The sequence below is a fragment of the Chionomys nivalis genome, chromosome 21 (assembly GCF_950005125.1).
Source record: "Chionomys nivalis chromosome 21, mChiNiv1.1, whole genome shotgun sequence".
Lineage (NCBI taxonomy): Eukaryota > Metazoa > Chordata > Mammalia > Rodentia > Cricetidae > Chionomys > Chionomys nivalis.
This window is the reverse complement of record NC_080106.1, coordinates 48,973,466-48,992,644: the sequence shown is the minus strand read 5'-3', so window position 1 is coordinate 48,992,644 and position 19,179 is coordinate 48,973,466. Positions and strand designations below refer to the sequence as shown.

Here is a 19,179-nt window from a genome sequence, read left to right as displayed (position 1 = left end):
ATGTCCTTTGACTTTATAACATGCAAACAACAGCATGCAGATTTGATCAAATGTTTACAGTTATTAGAGGTGTAATAACTTTTTTGAAAGTTCAGATAATTTCTAAATGTTTCTCGAAAATGGTAACAATGAATTACATTAATTTTGCATGAATAAGTAAAACGCTTTTACAGATTATTTCATTGTATAATTTGATCAACCTTATGAATTACTCCAGGAAGAGAGCTTCATTAGGTCTTTTTGAATGTCTTAAGGAAGGGTTACTAGATGAACAGAAGGGGGAAAGCATGGAGTAGAACAAGATCCTTCCCCCAAATCTGTTAGTCTTTATATTCTACTCAGTCCCATTGTGTAGAGGCCTTCCTTTGTGTTTCCTTCTCCTCCTCCTCCTCCTCCTTCTGCTCCTTCTTCATTTTTGCTTTGTTTTTCGAGACAGGGTTTCTCTGTGGCTTTAGAGCCTGTCCCAGAGCTAGCTCTTGTAGATGTAGACCAGGCTGGCCTTGAACTCACAGAGATCCACCTGCCTCTGCCTCCCAAGTGCTGGGGTTAAAGGCGTGTGCAACCATGGCCCGGCTGTGTTTCCATCTTCTTAGAGAAATACTGTACAGTTATATCCTACATTGCTTAGTACAGAAAGCAGCAAATGAGGATACGAATAGTTAGAACAGTACACAAACAAAACTAAAGAGCAGGAGAAACACTTTCCATCAAAGGTAGAATTATTAAAGTTCTTGTTTTGTACATACTAGATTGATTGAGAATGGTTCCTGTCTTTGAATAAATTTATCAGTGTTGTGCCCAAGTTGAGACCCCCAGAGAGACAACACCGGAATCCAGTCAAGTCTAGAATGCAAAAGCAAGGTTTATTCTTTCCAGCTAGCTGGGAGCTCAAAGCCACCACTCACAATGCAGCACAGTGGGGAGAGCTCCCGTTTCTCATTTGGGGTTGATATATATAGGTAAAAACCGCAAGCCAGGTTCACTTAGGGTCAAGAGAGTTGGTCTTGCTAAACGCAGGGTTTGGACCACTTCAGCATATCCCCTTCCTCCTTTAAGTGGCTACTTCTGCTCTGTGCATGCCCCCACCCCCGCCCTCTCCCGAGCCATTAAGTCTGCTTCTGTCTAGACCACAAAGCTGGGTGTCACAGGGGGCTAGCTGCCAGGGTTTTGCAAAGCTTCCTGTTTCCAGCTAACTCTTGATGCTGCAAAGTTTTAAATTTTTTTTTATGTCCTTACGTTAGGATGTACATAGGTATGTGCTTACAAGGGTGGGTCAGAGAATAAGTCACAAGAGAAAGCAAAAAGGCACACAAAGGTTGACTTTAGGAGAACCAGAGAATTTTTTGTTTGATGTCCAAAATACTCTATCCTCCATTTCTTATTAGCCACTCTACACACTACTAATCTCTTGAAAATGGCAACAAAATTAGCTAACGCTATAATTCCTGTAGATCTTTAAAAACTTTCGGATTTCTATCTAAGAGTCCACATGCGACACAAGTCTTCTGTGTCAATGTAACAGGTCACCAGGAAATTCACATTCAGCTGTATCATCCCACGGACTTGTGTGACCTTGACGCAGTTCTCAGAGACTGCTTTTTCTTCCTTTTTCGAGTGTAACCCAAAGTTTCGCCTCACGTATTTTTTTTTTTTTTTTTTTCAATAGTGAGACTCGCACGCTATGCTCCAGAGGGCCTTAGCATTGCACATGCCTGTCAAGTTGAAAAGCAGGGTCTGGCACTCACAGCGACTGCACTCCAGGAGGAGGGAGAGAGGCCGGACAGGCTCACACCTAGTGCAACCGACCACTCTCAGGAGCTCCCAGGCGCTGGGGGTGGGGCTTACCCCAGAGGGCGGGCCCGGGTGGCGTTAACACCGCGCGCGCGTGGCCTCTTGTTGCGCGCGGCTGCCCGTTGTGGAGAAGGCGGGGTTTCGCTCTGTGTAGCCGAGAGCACGGTTTCTTCTGTTGCTGCCTTGGGTGCCAGGGAAGTGAGGCGTCGAGAGTCTCTTTTCCCGGAGGAGAGCGCCTTCCTCGAGGGCTTCGGAGCGGAGCCTGAGCCAAGCCGAACTCGCGGCCCAGACCCCGACGGGGCGGTGGCGCGGGAGCCGCCGGCCGGGATCGGCTGGTGGCGCGGTCCTTGCAGAGCGCTGAGCACTGTCTGGGCGCCCCGGACTTCGGCACTGCCTATGCTCATTACCTCCTGGTGCTCAGCCTGGCGCCGGAGCTCAAAGACGACGTGAAGGTGAGGCCTTCCTGCGACCCTAGGGTGGTGTGTGTGTGTGTGTGTGTGTGTGTGTGTGTGTGTGTGTGAGAGAGAGAGAGAGAGAGAGAGAGAGAGAGAGAGAGAGAGAGAGAGAGAGAGAGAGAGACAGTGATGACACAGAGACGGAGACACCTCAAGCTTCTAACTACTATGGAAGTCGATTCCCTCCTGGGCCCTGCAGCCCATCTCGGTACAGCCAGGTTTGAGTAACAAAAGTCAAAAGTTGTCTCACATCTGTTTGAAAATTTCTACCTCTCTTAGGATTCCAAAGGCCCGCCGGGCAAAGGTGGCGCACGCCTTTAATCCCAGCACTCGGGAGGCAGATGCAGATGGATCTCTGTGAGTTCGAGGTCAGCCTGGTCTAGAATGAGTTCCGGAACAGTCAGAACTATCCCACAGAGAAACCCTGTCTCGAAAAAAACCAAAAAGAAAAAAAAAATTATCCAAATGTCCTTTAAATGCCAATGCCACTAGGTAGTCCGTTCTCTCCTCCAGTATGTAATTTAATTAGCCCTGCCTTGAAGGCTTTGTATTATTGTGTGTACAAGGAAATTATCATGTGTACAAGGAATACTGTTCGTCCAGAGTTGGATAAATTGTGCAACCCTAAGGGACTCTTTATCTGATGGTCCGTCTCATGTGCAGCAGTTACCCTGCTGAACTACTGTACACTTTCGTGTGTTAGAATCTCAGTTTCACGAAGCAGTTGAATTGCATATTCAGTTTAAGCCGTGGACCTTCTTGCTTTGTTTATCCCGGAATTTTTCAATCTGACACTGTTGACATTTTGCAGGCGACAGTCTTCCTTCTTGTGTAGCAGCGTGGTCTGTCCTGTGTCCACTAGATGGCAGTAACATTAGGGGCTTGTAATTCACAGAAATTTCAGGATCTGTTACATAGTATTCTGGGTAGTTTGCTCCCTCGTGTAGAAAGCAGTCTCATCAACACGACTTCTCTTGGCTCAGCTCTAGCTGCTGCTTCTGTGAACGGAAAGATAAATAGTTGGTGTGAGTGTAGAACATGGTAGAGTGCTTGTGTTGGTAGAATTCTTATCCCAGGGAAGACATAAACTGTATCTGCCCTTTCTCCTAAGATCCCAACAAGAAACTGAGGTCTCCGGGGAAGCAGTGAATTCACTGGGCTTACTTACAGAGCACAGTGGAGCGGTTACTTACTGCAATGTGGGTGCTCCCCTACAGAAGGCTGCACTGGAAAGCCTTTACCCGCAGGAATGATAGCTTTCTCATAGCTGCACGGCTTCTCTCTCCCCGCCACCTCCCACTGTCTTCCCTGGTTATATACTGGAGACCAGAGGTTCTTAACCTGTGGGTTGTGGCTCCTTTGGGCCACACATCTTGCATATCACATGTTTACATTATGATTCATAAAATAGCAAAATTACAGTTATGAAGTAGCAACAAAAATAATTTTATGATTGGGGTCGTCCTAACATGAAGAACTGTATTAAAGGGTCACAGCATTAATACAACATTAATTAAAGTTTGAGCATTCTCAAACCACAGCTCTAGATTCTACTTGAGGCTATACAGTCATGGCAGCGTTGCATACAACAGGTGGTATGAACAGCAGGATACTCAGGTGAGGGTCTCATGACCCAGCCTGCCTTCCTGGGAGAGAGTTAAACAGTCAACAAGTCCATCTGGTATGATCTTGGCAAGTGGGCACAGCTAAACTTCCTTCCAAGATGGCAGTTGTTTGACTTGGGAATAGCCTATACAACAGCTTGCCATAGAATGGCCCTGAGTGTGATGCTCTGGGTTCCACGGCTAGCACAGAAAAACTATGTGAAATTTGACTATATGACTGGAGACATAGCTCAGTTGGTGGATTTGTCCTAACGTGCACCAGGTCTAAAGCTAGTACAGCAGCACACATTTGTAATCCCAGCACTTAGGGGGTGGAGGCAGGAGAATCAGAAGTTCCAGATTATCTTCAGCTACATAATGAGTTGAGGTAGGGTTGTATGCGACCCTGTACTAACTTTTTATTGAAAACAGACAAGCTGGTGATGGCCAGCATTCAGTAGCTTAGTAACTGGTTTGGTTTTATGTGAAACAAAGTTCTTTTTTCTTTCTTTTTTTTTTCTTTCTGCAAAAGCCTTATTTACAGAAGTTTGCTTTTCTGAAAGCCTTTCTACTACCTATACCCACACTTTGGTCACATTAAACCATTTGTGTTTTAAACTTTTAAATTTAATATGTATGAGTATTTGCCTGTATGTGTGGATATGTACCACATGTGTGCAGTTCTGGCTCAGGATACCACAAGACCAAGTTCTCAGCACAAAGACTTTTATTTGCCTCAGAGGGATACTGGATGGGAAGTAAGAGGCTTAGACAGGAGATAGAAGACAGGGAGAAAGGGGAAGGGAAGGGAACAACGGAGAGGGAGATGGGGTATTGCCCTTGGATAAAGAGGAGACAGACATGGCACATAAGCAATTGGTGGTTCATAAAGATAAAGGGGGAGACCCTGTGTTAGGATATGGTGTTTAGTTTTACTTGGGAATGTTAATCAGATGAGCCAAAGGGGGCTTTTGATTGCTGGACTTCAATACTTTGATAGCTGGCCCTTCGTAGGCTGCCTCAGGAGGAGGAAGTGACCAAATAAAGGAATAGACCTTGGTGGCTAGCTTTAGAAATGGTAAGCTAATGGTTTTTAGTAAGACAGGGAATGAGGGAGAAGGGTAAGACTTGCCAGACCAAACCCATGCTTGCTGCTCTTGGACTGGCTAGAGTTCCTTCATGGAGGAGACCAGAAGAGGGCATTGGATTCCTTGGAGCTGAGTTATAGCCAGTTGTGAGCTGCTGTCTGGGGTACTTAACCTGGGTCTTCTGCAAGAGCAACAAATACTCTTCCCCCTTCCTCCTGAGACAAGGTTTTTCGGTGTCGCTTTGGCTGCCCCGGAACTTGCTTTGTAGACCAGGGTGGCCTTGAACTGAGAGATCTGTCTGCCTTTTCCTCTACTGAACCATCTCCACAGCCCGTTAGCTGTTTTATTCATTTACTTATTTTTGTTGTTACCAAGGACGAAATCCAGAGCCTTAAACATCCTAGGAAAGAGTACTCAACCACTGAGCAATCTACTAATTTATAGAACTCTTGATCCATTTATATAACATCTAGATATCCAGAGTATCTACCATATAATAGGATCTCCTTCATTATCTTAGTTTTTCTAGTAAACTGTTAGAATTCCGATATTAACTCTTATGTGTAAAGTTTGTATGTGGACTGTCAGAGCCTGCCTTTTCTCCATAGAGCAGTATCATGGAAAACAGCTGCAGGAAGATGAGACTGGAGCTGGGTGGGTAGTGAGAAGGCAGTCGCTGCGCTTTACCAAGTGATTGAGGGCCAGGTTAGGTTGGAGCAGTAGAGCTCGTCAGAAAGCAGCAGATTTAAAGATAGTAGAGTAGGATGTGTTGTGACCAAACTTGGGGGACATAGCATACATGTCTACTCACCCAGGTAGGGGTCCCCTGACAGACCAAAGTTAGATGTTGTATGAGGAGCATGGGCTGCTTAACCCCCAAAATAATTACACAGAAACTGTATTCATTTAAAAACTGCCTGGCCCATTATATCTGCCTCTTCTTGCCATATTCTGTAGTCTTTGAAAGATATGAAGAATGCCTATTTAACTGAAATATATCTCTATATATCTAGAAAATCTAACATGACTAAAAGCTTGATTATTATTAATGATTATCCATTAACAACCTAAGATCAGAAATACATACGCATATAACAAAATTGACCTTAAATTTATATCAACAAAGCAAAATTTATATCAATGTAAATTATTCATATCTACATCATATTCCCCTTTAAATGTAAAAGAACATTTATAAACAATATCTGGGAATATGGACGTAGTTATTTCTCTCCAAACTTCTTCCTGTTGTATGGGGGCGCTGTTAATCAGGTCTTTTATGGTATATTCTATGTGTTAGGTTTATCTCAGTTACCAGTTGGGTGAAGTAATTTTTTGAGAGTGTTTACTGCAACTTTTCAGGAGGCACTGTCTGTCATACCATATTGGTCTAGAAGCAATCAACAGGGTCTCATCCTCTGTGAAAACAAAAGAAAAACCTCTTTTCCAAAGCACCTTATCCTCAGACCCAAATTTGGAAGTCATGATACCTTTAGAACATACATGCTGGATTAGCTTAGCAGCCCATACAATGAAAAGTCTGTACTTAGCTCCTTCAATGTCAAAAAATTCAAAGAAAATACAACAATACACAGAATCTAGGCTCTCTGTGAATTTTCCATTTTTCTTTGACTTTACTCTGTCTGTTTAAAGACTTTAACCTCTTTTTTTTAAGCGTTAACTTTATATTACGACTTTTTAATACTCTTTTTCTTCTCTCTCCCAAGCCTACGTATGTCTGTATAACACCATGACCCATTTAGGTCTTTTATGTCTGAATCTGCCCTATCACATTGTCCTTAATTCTCTACTGTCTTGAAGAGCTTTTAAAATGCTAAGCTCTTAAGAATCTAAGCTGCTGCAACAATCCCAGGTCAAATGCAGGTACTGCCTGCTTGCCCAGCCCACACCAACATGATGGAACCACTTGTGCCTCTGAGCTGCGGAGTAATGGGATGCTCTGGATGTTGGCTCCATCTCTCTCCAATTTCAAAATGGTGAACATACCATTTCTGCTAGCTCTGGGACCGCCAGGTAGGAGCCACACTCAGCACTTTAACTCTTAGACTTAGTGTGCGGCACATACTCTTTCTTTTTGAGTTACAGCCAAATCTGCCATGCAGAGCACTGCGCAGCCTGGAAACATCTCTCTGCATGGTGGCAGAAATCTGCCATGCTCTCCTGCTTGTGCATACCTAGTAAACCTGATTCTGCTGCCTGCCCAGGTGGAGAGTGCTGAGCCATTGGCGTGGTCTCAGAGTACTTTCTTCCTGATCCCGAGCAGGCACACAAACATCCGGTCCCACAAAAACCATTGAAATGCTTTATAGCCGGAGTTTGCACTGGTGGCACAGCCCAGGAAGCCACGTTTTAAAATGGTGCAGCTTTTTTTCTGCTGCTGCTGTTGCTGAATCAGGAAATCTCTCTACAGCATGCCTTAGCAAACAGCAAAAAGCTGTGTTAAACTCTATATTTGTGTCTAGAATTCCTTTTTAAACCCTCTTAGGTTTTACGTGGAGTTAGTTACCACGTCGAAGCACCACTCTGTAGTATGAAGAGTACAGGCCCCTTTGTTCTGTCCTGCGCAGCTAGCTTAATCCCCAAAATAATTACACAGAAACTGTATTCATTTAAACACTGCCTGGCCCATTATATCTAGCCTCTTCTTGGCTAATTCTTACATCTTGATTCAACCCATTTCTAATAATCTGTGTAGAACCACGAGGTCGTGGCTTACTGGGAAAGATTGAGCATGTCTGACTCTGGTGACTTCATGGCAGCTCTCCCTGCCTGCCTTCTTTCTTCCAGCATCCAGTTCTGTCTTTCCCACCTACCTAAATTTCTGCCCTATCAAAAGGCCAAGGCAGTTTCTTTATTTGACCAATGAAAGGAACACATAGAAAGAAGAACCTCCTACACCAATTAGATACCATGAAAGACTAACTTAGTGAACCATTGAGTTTTATTGGGGTTACTTAAAGGTACAGAAATAGCTTAAAGACAGGTGTATCATCAGAGCCCATCCCAGCATGGACGACAGCTCACAGAGCTGGAAACTGAAGCACTCTGCACAGCCTGCTGGCAGCACAACAGACTGGAGAGCATCCTCTCCAGCTGCCCCTGGTCTAAACCTCCTGGTATCCTGGCTGGTTTCTGCTTGTTCCAGGCTAGCTGGTCTGATCTCAGAAGTCTTCCTGGCAGCTTGGCTTGTCTGAGGGACTCTCAGCACTATTGTGAGAGTGCATGGGAGGTAGAGGTGTAGTGAATCTGCTCAGTTTCAGGGACTTCCTGAAGCTATCTTGAGTTGTTTACCTTCTGTTTTAAGGACCTTTCCTAAAGGATGGAATGTTTTAATCTTGGAGGAACCTTGTACGACAGGCTAGCAGTAAGTAGTGATTTGTGGTTTGAGACAGAATAATACCTTTGTATCCTTTTGTATCCTGTGAAGGACAGGTGGTGTGACAATTGAGGACATGTTGTTAAATTTCTGCCTACAGGATTCTATTAAGATAGAAGCAACATTCATGTGCATCTTTGAATTTTCATTCTAGTTCTTTGCACATTGGTTGATGAGATGCGTGGTGGGTGGAGATGGCCAGAGTCTGAGGGCTGGAAAACAAGGGCCCAAGTAGTCGTGTACGTGCTGCATCATTAGCACAGATGCGCTTGTGTACTGGGATGAGTAAGGATGAACAAGGACACTCGTGATGCATAGCTACCTGCAGAAAGCAGAGGCAGGAGAGAGGCAGCTAAGAACAGATGTTTTTACAGGAAGATCGTACTGTCTGATTCTACATAGTATTTTTTTTTTACATGTGCTTATTTGGTGTCTTAGTCACTGCTGTATTGCTGTGAAGAATCTCCATGACCAAGGCAGCTCTTAGAAGAAAAAGCATTTAATTGAGGCTGACTTCAGTTTCAGTGGTTTAATCCATTATTATCACTGTGGGGAGCATGGCAGGAAGTATGCATGGCACCGGAACAATAGCTTAGAGCTGCATCCTGATCTGCAGGAAGGGACGGAAGGAAGGGGCTGTGGGAGAGGCAGAGAGAGACAGACACTAGACTTGGCTTGGACTTTCTCCAACCAGGCCACCCCTCCTAATCCTTCTCAAACAAGTATCACTCCTTGGTGACTTAGCATTCAAATATAAGAGCCTATGGGACCATTCTTATTGGAACCACCACATTTGGTGAACAGTACTTACTGAGAATTAGTGATTTCAGGTCATCACTCATTTCAGTCATCATTCCATTTGCTGCAGTCTTCAGTTAGAGTTGTGTGTTCTTTATTCTTGTTTGCTAATTTGTCCTTTTTTCTTGTTTGTAAAGGAAACTTTTCAGTACACACTCTTCAAGTGGGCTGAAGAGCTTGATGCACTCAGTCGAGTACAGGACTTACTTGGTTGTTATGAACAGGCCTTGGAACTCTTTCCTGATGATGAAGTGATTTGCAATAGTATGGGAGAGCATCTCTTCAGGTTTGTAGTGACTTCACTGTTACTTGTTGAAGACTATTCTTTATCAGTCCAAAGCAAGTATAAGTTATGCATTAACTTTGTTAGTTTTGAGATGGAGTCTTACTTTCCGCCTGCTCAGTCTGGGCTGGAATTTGTGGACTTATAAGTTGTTTAACCTGAGACTACATGTATGCACTACTGTGCCTATAGATAGGGTGATTTAAATAGGGAAAGTTTAATGTAAATAATTAACTATAACAGGATCAAAAGAATGAGCAATTAGTAATAAGGAGAACTCAAAAGAATATAAGGATAGCAAATATGGTATGTAATCTGGCAACTTAAAATTAGATTTATTTTATGTGTGCACATCTGGGTATATGTGCAATTTGTACATGTGTGTGGGTAATGCGCTGTAGTGTGCCTGTAATGTCAGAGGACAACTTTTGGGAGTTGGTTCTCTCCCTCTACCATGTTGGTATTGGGATTGAACTAAGGTTTTCAGGCTTAGTGGGAAGAACCCTTATCTACTGAGCCATCTTGCTGGCCATTGCAGTTTTATAGTTTATTGTTTAAGGGTTTGACCAATGGAGACTGGGGAATTATTGAAGGAAGAAGTTTCTTTACTGAACTCAGAGCCTGTACTAGTTTGAAAAGGCACTGTTGTGGTTCACGGGATGCCTTGCCAGAACGTCTTTAGAACTTGATAGAATTTTTTCTTTTGGGCTGCCAAAGAAAGCCTGATGGAAAAGTATAAAATTGGGAGCATTCTGTTGATGAGACTCCACTGGTGGAATCAAGGATAAGCTGCCATCATTGCTGCTCGTGCCACCCTGTCAGATGCTGCGCCCCCATGCATAGGGTGATAACTTAGTAAACACCGAGGTGCATTGAATTGCTCTTCATAAATCCAAGTGCTTATGTGCCAGTCAAAGGTCAGCCTTGTGAGTAGGCTTCTCAGAGGTCACCAGTCAGGCCTGCCATGTAAACTCTGTACACACCAGTACAAGCCGTACCCATTCCTAAGAAATTACAGGACTATAATAGACGGTTAGCATTGCCTCTGTATTTGAAAGTTTAAAGAAATGGGGAAAGAACATGGTTCTGCCAAATTGACAAGTTGCAATTTCAAATTTAAGAGTTTACTAAATGAGTCGCATTTTATATATTCCTTCTAGTTTATTCTTGTGCATTTCTCTACTATGCATCCTCTCAGGTCATTGATGTTATTAGTTATGAACTAAAAAGCACCTTACTTAGTGCACACAGAATTTCTCTTAAATACATCTAGATTCTATTGGCTGTTGATAATTATTTTAGTTAGGGTTTCTATTGCCATGAAGAGCCACCATGACCACGACAACTTTTAAAGAAAACATTCCATTGTGGCCGTGGCATCCAGTTTCAGAGATTAGTCTGTCATCATCATACTGGGACATGGCAGTGTGCAGGCACACATGGTGTTGCTGGAGCGGAGAGTCCTACGTCTTGATCAGCAAAGGAAGTGAACTGAGACACTGGGCATGGCTTAAGCATGAGACCTTAAGCCCGCCCCTACACTGACACTCTTCCTCCAACAAGGCCCTACCTACTCCAACAAAGCCACATCTGATAGTGCCACTCCCTACCTTCAAACTAGCACAATAATCAACCTAGTACTTTTGTCTCCTACTCCCAAGGGGCCCTTTCTTGCCTCAGGACTGTGCAGGGCTGGGGCTCTGGAGAAGGGAGTGTATACAATCTTTTCAGTTCTGACAAATTAATTGAGCAATAGTCTTCCTTTGTTACACATTTTGGTTCAGCATGGTGAGGCTTGTTCACATTAATATCATATGTTTTCTACTGTGACGTGTGCTATGCAGTTCCAGAAAATATACAGAGATACCTTTATCTTCAGGGTAAGAAAGAAGGAACATGTACTGACCTTAAATATTTCAATTTTAGACTAAAGCATGAATGCCTATAATTTAACATAGTATTGCCCTTTTGTTAGTTGTCTCATCTGTCTATGCCTGGAATGAATAGTGATGATTAAGTTTCTTTAGAATGGATGGCGAATAAAGGTGCTTGTGAAGAAACAAGTGAGGATTCTACTTGTTCTGCTCTGTTGAATGTGTGGTCTGTAAATTACTGATTTGTGACAGGTGTGTATAGAATTTGATAGTATGTGTGGGAGCCGCGGGCTGTGTTCCTGCCACCCAGCTCCCGGCCGCCTGGCTAGCTTATGCCCCAAAATAACAACACACAAATTGTATTCTTTGAAACACTGCTTGGCCCATTAGCTCTAGCCCTTACTGGCTAATTCTTACATCTTGATTACCCATTTCTCTTAATGTGTGTAGCACCCCAAGGTGCGCTTACTGGGAAGATTCTAGCCTACGTCCATCCTGGGTCGGAGCTTCATCGCGTCTGCCCTGGGGAGCAGCTGCATTGGCATCTAAGCTCACTTCCTCTTCCTCCCAGCATTCTGTTCTGTTTACTCCACCCACCTATGTTCTAACCTATGAGGGCCAAGCAGTTTCTTTATTAATTAACCAATGACCTTCCTCCATCAATAATAGTGGACATCTCTGGTCAAGACTTCATGGGGTGAACAAAGTATTGACCAGTTTTGGATGCTACTGAATTCCGATAGTATGTGAGACACGTACTGGTCGTGGGCAGTGCAGGCAGCCTGTGACTTAACTATTTTAAACAGTGTCGGAGTTTTTCACCACAGTTTGAGAAGCAACATTCAGATGACTTGGTAGTATTTCCCCCTTTAAAAAATTTTTTATATGCTCATATTCAGTACACATTAATGCCTTTGATACCTCCACGCCCACCCCCAGAATCTCTGTGATACATAGGTGGAAATTCAGAAGTCAGGAGAGTGCCATCCCCACAGAAGGAGAAATTTGCCAAGGAGACTGCTCTGGGGTAGGGGGTAGTGATGAAGGGTTCTCAGGCTTGGTCAGTGAGTGAACAGAGGCACCGTAACTAATCGCATAGAGTTGAAGTATTCTGTTGATTTTTCCCCCTCTAGAATGGGCTTTCGAGATGAGGCAGCTGGGTATTTTCATACAGCAGTGAAGCTCAACCCTGATTTCAGTGATGCAAAGGAGAACTTCTGTCGTGTTGCAAACTGGCTGGTGGAGCGCGGCACTTCATCATGCTCAATGACACCAAGAGGAACAGGATTTACAATGCAGCAATCCAGAAGGCAGTGAGCTTGGGGTCCAAGAGTGTTTTGGATATTGGCGCAGGAACTGGAATACTGAGGTTTGTTATAATTATTGTTTTATTATTATATTTACATGAATAAACAGTTTTGTTAGCTACCAAAATTGTAACATTGGTATATAAGAATAGCAGTTTTTTTTTTTTTCAAAATATTGTTAGAGTATTCAGGCAGCTGTTCTTTTCTTTCTTCCTTTTTTTTTTTTTTTGAGGTAGGGTTTCCTCTGTGTAACAGTTCTGGCTGATCTGGAACTCACTTTGTAGACCAGGCTGTCCTTGAATTCACAGAGATCCACCTCTGCTTCCTGAGTGCTGAGATTAAAGGCATATCCCACCAACGCCCGGCTTGATGTAACTATTAGCATTGTAATTTTTACTATCAAAAATTCAAGAAAACTTGGGGTTATTGAAATTCTGAATAATGATTTTTAGAGTATTTTTTATGTTAACATTCTGATGGATTCTAGAAAGCCCATTAAGCAAACTTCTTGTCAGTCGTGTCTTTATTGTGTGGATGCTGAGCTGGGTGTGGTGGTGCATGCCTTTAATCCCAGCTCTTGGGAGGCAGAGGCAGGAGGAGCTCTGTGACTTTGAGGCCAGCCTGGTCTACAGAGTGAGTTGTGGGACAATTAATGCCATATAGACAGACCCTGTCTGAAAAAACAAAAAGCAAAACAAAACAAAAAACTGTATGGATGTCATTATTTACTGGATTGTTTTTAAAAGGTGTTCTAGTTCATTCTTTCTGTTATTTATTATTATTGTTGTTGTTGTTATTACTATTTTCTTTCTTTTTATGAGACAGGGTTTCTCTGTGTAGCCCTGGCTGTCCTAAAACTCCCTCTGTAGACTAGGCTGGTCTTGAACTCACACAGATCAACATGCTTCTACCTCCCAAGTGCTGAAATTAAAAATGTGCTCCAACATACCCAATTCTTTTTATCTTAATTTTTAAAAGTCTTTTTTTTTTTTGGTGTTTTTTTGAGACAGAGTTTCCCTGTGTAACAGTCTTAGCTGTCCTGGAATTAGCTCTTCTTGAACTCACAGAGATCCACCTGCCTGCCTCTGCCTCCCGAGTGCTGGGATTAAAGGCATGTGCCACCACCGCCAGACTAAAAGTCTTTTTGAGATAGTGTCTCACTGTGTATCTTTGGCTGTCCTGGAACTTGCTGTGTAGAGTAGGCTGGCCTAGAGCCCATAGGGATCCACCTGCTTCAACTTCCTAAGTGCAGGGATTAAAGGCATGCACTACCATACTTGGCCTTATCTTAGCTAATTAATTTTTAATTAGATTATATATAAAAATATACATATCTAATATATATTAAATATAATTTATTTATATATATAATATAAATATATATTCGCTTTTCAAGACAATTTCTCTGTGTACCTCTGATTGTTCTGGAACTCATTCTGGAGACCAGGCTGGCCTTGAACTCACAGAGATCTACCTGCCTCTGCCTCTGCCTCTTGAGTGCTGGGATTAAAGATGTGCTCCGCCAGGGACTGGAGAGATAGCTCAGAGGTCAAGAGCACTGGCTGTTCTTCCAGAGGTCCAGAGTTTAATTCCTAGCAATCACATGGTGACTTACAACTCTCTATAATGAGATCTGGTGCCCTCTTTTGGCTTGTAGGCATATGTGCAGACAGAATATCAAATATGTAATAAATAAATAAAAAATCTTAAAAAAAAAAGATGCGCTCCATCATTGCCTGGTGTAATTAATGTCTATGTATTTTGTGTATACACATGCACGTGCAAGCCTGTGCACCACAGTATGCATGTGGAAGTCAGAAGTTAACTCTCAGGAGTCAGCTTTCTCCTTCCACTGTAGATTTCAGACATTGAACTTGGGTTATCAGACTTGAATGGCAAGTGTTTTTACCTGTTGAGCCATCTTGCTAGCCCTAATCTTTTAAAAGCAGAGTAAATAATAGTTATATTGAAGAATGGAAGGGAGATCCCATGCTTGAAGAATTATAATTTTATTGAAATTGGGAAAAGATACAATGGATTTTTCTTCTTTTGCAGCATGTTTGCTAAAAAAGCCCGTGCACACTCTGGATATGCCTGCGAATTATCCAAGACCATGTATGAGCTTGCCTGTGATGTCATGACTGCAAACAAGATGGAAGCTGGAATTAAGCTCCTACACATGAAGTCACTTGACATAGAAATTCCAAAACACATTCCTGAAAGGTGTGCTTATAACTCACCAAAACCATGAAGCTACGTTTCCAGCTTTTTGTGTAAACGAAAGTGTTAGCATCCTCATTCTGTGACGGCACGGTTACTAGTCAGTTTAATAAGATACAGGATTTTATGATAACATGCTTTTTAAAGAGTACCTAGGAACTCAAGGAAAATTGATAGTGAGGAATTGAACAAAAACCATCTTTAACACATCACGTAAGCTCATGTTTTTTTGTCCATAAAAATGGATAGACTTCCTGTGTTAAATAACTGTGTATAAAGTGTGAACATTCTACCCTGAGCAGACATCACGTTTTCATTACTATCCTTGTTGAAAATGGAAGGTTAGAAGTGCCAGTTGCCAGTGTGTTTTGCCTTGCATCTCTCAGATGCTGTAAGAACAGTTTTAGCAGCCTTGGGTATTCATCAGCATCTCAGGGTGGTCAGGAGAACAATGAGGATTAGAACTAGCAGGGATTTAAAAATCATTTGGCCCACCGTTTCAAAGAACTTTCCCTTTTCTTAATGTGACACATGTCTTGTAACCCTGCCTATGCTGTTTCTCTTCTGCCTTCCTTAAATGTAGTCTACATATGAAGAATTTATTATAGTCTATTGTTATTTGAACTCCGATTTTTAAGTCTTCTTTCAGTTTTAATAAGTGTGCATGGTACTTAAATTTTTCAGTAGTCTTTGTTTGTGAAGATGTTTATTAGTGCTTGTTAGTGTGGGTGTGTACTCATTTTATAATAAACAAAACGTCCTAAGTTGTCTTAGGAGCTTAAGGTCACAATTTAAACAGCAGACACAAAAGTTTTCAGGCAGAGTTTCTCCGGGCTGCAGTGGGCTACATGCTCTTTGTATCCTCATGTGACCTTTGCTCTGTGTGTGACTTATTGCTAGTGTTTGCTCTTTCAGTAGGACACCAGTCCTGTTGAATTAGACCCTCATGTTGGTGACTTTAACCTCAATTGCCTCCTAAGGGTTCTGTCTCTAAACATAGGATTAGGGGGGCTTCCACGTAAGATCTGGAGTGACTTGAAGCTGCGGTTACTTTAATTTGTATTTTCCTCACAGACTGCTTTTGAAGCAAATGAAATAGAGATTTGAATTCAGACTCTTATGTGTTCACTTTGACAATAAGCAAATTTCTAAACTAAGTTGCAGGACTTGACGATTTGAGGTATTTTTCTTATTCTAAGTGTATGCAGCCATAAATATTGAATGTTTCGTGTCTGTAGGTCTAATTGGGTCTAGGTACTGTGGAGGACACCCAAGTCATCCCTACTGTTAAGAGACATATAAATCTAGAGAGGGGCATAAGGAGTACATATGAGATTTATGGATATCTTTAGACTACAAAGTGAGTGATGCTGATAGTGAAAACTAAAGGAATTCAGAAAAGGTGAATGCTTCTTTCTGAGTGTCTTTGAGTTTTCTAGAAAGAAGGAATGAATGAGTAAGAGCGCATAACTCTGGAGTGGGTTGTTGTGGAGACTGGAGGAGTAAGCAATGAGATAGGCGTGGTCAGGCCCAGGGAAGGGGAGGTGGAAGTTTTGGAAGGGAAGGTTGTTATCAGCATTAGGTGTTATTTGCACAGCAAGAACTATAACTGGACTGGCAAGGTGGCTCACTGGGTAAGGATGCTTGTTGTTAAGCCTGATGACCTGAGTTCAACCCCTCAATCCCATAAGGTAAAAGGAGAGAACCGATTCACACACAAAACAGACGTGGTCGGGAAGTGGTGCCAAACGCCTTTAGTCCCAGCACTTGGGAGGCAGAGGCAGGAGGATTTTTGGGTTTGAAGCCAGCCTGGTCTACAGCATGAAGTCCAGGACTACCAGGGCTACACAGACAAATCCTGTCTCATAAAAACAAAAACAAAATAAAAATTTATTTTAAGAATGGTCATTGATGGGGGCTGGAGAGATGGCTCAGAGGTTAAGAGCATTGCCTGCTCTTCCAAAGGTCCTGAGTTCAATTCCCAGCAACCACATGGTGGCTCACAACCATCTGTAAAGGGATCTGGTGCCCTGTTCTGCAGGCATATGCACAGACAGAATATTTATTATATATATATATATATATATATATATATAAAAGAATGGTCATTGATGGAGGAGAACCTGTGGAAGTAATCCCTCCTGATTTATTTTTGCTTTTTTAATGCAGGGTTTCATGTAGCCTGGCCTGATTTCAAACCCACTACATAGTCAAAGATTACCTTTAACTTCTGTGTGATCCTCTTGCTTCCACATCCCAAGTTCAGGGCTTACAGAAATAAGACATCATTCCAGGCTGGTAGAAGAACATTCGTATGGAGTGTTAGAGTTAGGCGCTAAATGTTTGATGTCAATGAAGGGGCCAGGAATGATGTCAGCACCCCTTATTCTTCAGGACTTAGGCAGTGAATGAACGTTTGAGAAGGTAGCCCTTTTATGCCCAGGAAGAGGAACTGATGAAGAGAGGAACCCAAGCAGTACTGCAGGGTTCAGGAGAAGGTGCTAAAATGCAATGCATTAGGAAACTTTACACAGGATTTTCTATAATGTATTTGCCTTTTTATCATGTCTCAGCTTTGACAGCTTTAAATAAATAGCATGTCATTTTACTCACACGTATCTTTAAAACATCGTTCTATAGAGTGTCCCTAGTTGTAACAGAAACTGTCGATGCAGGTGTGTTTGGAGAAGGAATTGTGGAGAGTTTAATTCATGCATGGGAGCATTTGCTTCTGCAACCAAAGGTAAGCTGTGTAAAACACTCAAGTTTGATTAAGAATTTACTATTTCAAGAGGTACATTAAGTCCTAAGGATGTTCAGAAATATATCAGAGTATGTCTGTATACCTGGAGAGAAACACAAGGAGAAGCATTCTACAGTGGTGTACACACGGTGTGCACTGTGTGTCCCAGGAAGGTTTACAGAGAAGAGTGCACTGGGAAGGGAGGTGAATGAGTGACCTTGTTTGAGTATAGTTGTAGAAGAGGGAGTCCTTTGGCCCGCACAGTGTCGGTGTTTGGGATTTTGGCACATCTCTAAAAGAGAAGATAGGGATGCTAGTTCAGTAAATATTTTAAGGTCCTCAGTGAGTTCAGGCTCTAGACAGAGCTCTGAACTCCTCTGCTGCAGCCCACGTGCCATATAAATAGTACAGTTCATTTATCGTGTATGCTGAATATAGGAAGAGACTTCAGTAAAGTCCACTGTGTACAGAAGTTATATATTTAACACACAACAGCAGTTTATTTTTCAAAGAAATAATGATGACTTTGATACTTTTCTTTTTTGTTGCTAAGAGTTGAACTTGGTACCTCACACATGGCCAGTGCGCTCTACTGTTGAGCTATATTTCGAGCCTACTTTTATCTTCTTTCTGTTTCTAAATATGTATTTACTTTCATTTTGTTTGAGTGTTTTCCATGTGTGCCTGTCAAGTGTGTGTGTACCTGTTGAATGTGTATGTGTGCCTGTCATGTGTGCAGTGTTTGCGGAGGTCGGAACGCATTGACCCTGTGAGGCTGGAGCTGGAGATGGCTGTGAGCTGCTTGTGGTTACTGGGAATTGAACCTGGGTCCTTGCCAGAGTAGCCACTGCTCTCAACCTCAGTCATCTCTCCACTTCCTCCATTATTGTTTTGAAGTCAGAGTTTCTCTGTGTAGCCCTGGCTGTCCTGGAACTCTATGTGTGTATCAGACCGGCCTTGAACTTGCAGAGTTCTGCCTACCTGTGCCCCCTGAGTGCTGGGATTAAAGACATGTACCATCACCACCACCTGGCTCCTTTTTTTTTAATTATTATATCCTAAACTGATATAGCTTTATACCTCTCTCTCTTTTTTGCACTTGTATTCTAAACACACAAAGCAGTAAAAATACTTTTTAAAGGAAAAATTACTTAACCTGTATATATACACAAACTTACTTGTACATATAACGATGTGACTTTTATTATATTTTCAGACCAAAGGAGCAAATGGTAGTTGTGGACAGTATGGGAGAGTTATACCAGCAAGTGTTGTTATATTTGGGATGGTAGTGGAGTGTTCAGAGATACGAAGACATATCTAGGTAAGTAGGAGAAGAAGACTCTTAAGTTGGGCAGTGGTGGTGCACACCTTTATTTCCAGCACTGGGGATGGGGATGAACAGAGGCAGGCAGATCTCTGATTTTGAGGCCAGTCTGGTCTACAGAGCAAGTTCCAGGACAGCCAGGACTATCCAGAGAATCCCTGTCTTTCTGAGACAGCTTCCCCATCTCTTCCCCCGCCAAAAAGAAAAACACTACTTCCAAGCTTCATGCCTGCTTATCATGTTTAATTAGTCTTACTGTAAGTAGAACTCTAGTATTGAAGCTAGCTTTTTC

At 42.5% G+C, this 19,179-nt stretch overlaps 1 protein-coding gene across 1 annotated transcript in view; it reads left to right on the top strand.

Annotated features, from left to right (window-relative positions):
- Positions 1-1,242: 1,242 nt before the first annotated feature.
- The window catches only part of Prmt9 (protein arginine methyltransferase 9), a 45,584-nt gene continuing 27,647 nt past the window's right edge, over positions 1,243-19,179 (top strand). Inside the window, 8 exon segments of the mRNA XM_057753337.1 lie at positions 1,243-1,252; positions 2,059-2,243; positions 9,271-9,419; positions 12,424-12,536; positions 12,539-12,659; positions 14,653-14,820; positions 17,458-17,560; positions 18,777-18,877. Of these exon segments, the coding sequence (XP_057609320.1) occupies positions 1,243-1,252; positions 2,059-2,243; positions 9,271-9,419; positions 12,424-12,536; positions 12,539-12,659; positions 14,653-14,820; positions 17,458-17,560; positions 18,777-18,877 (950 nt within the window).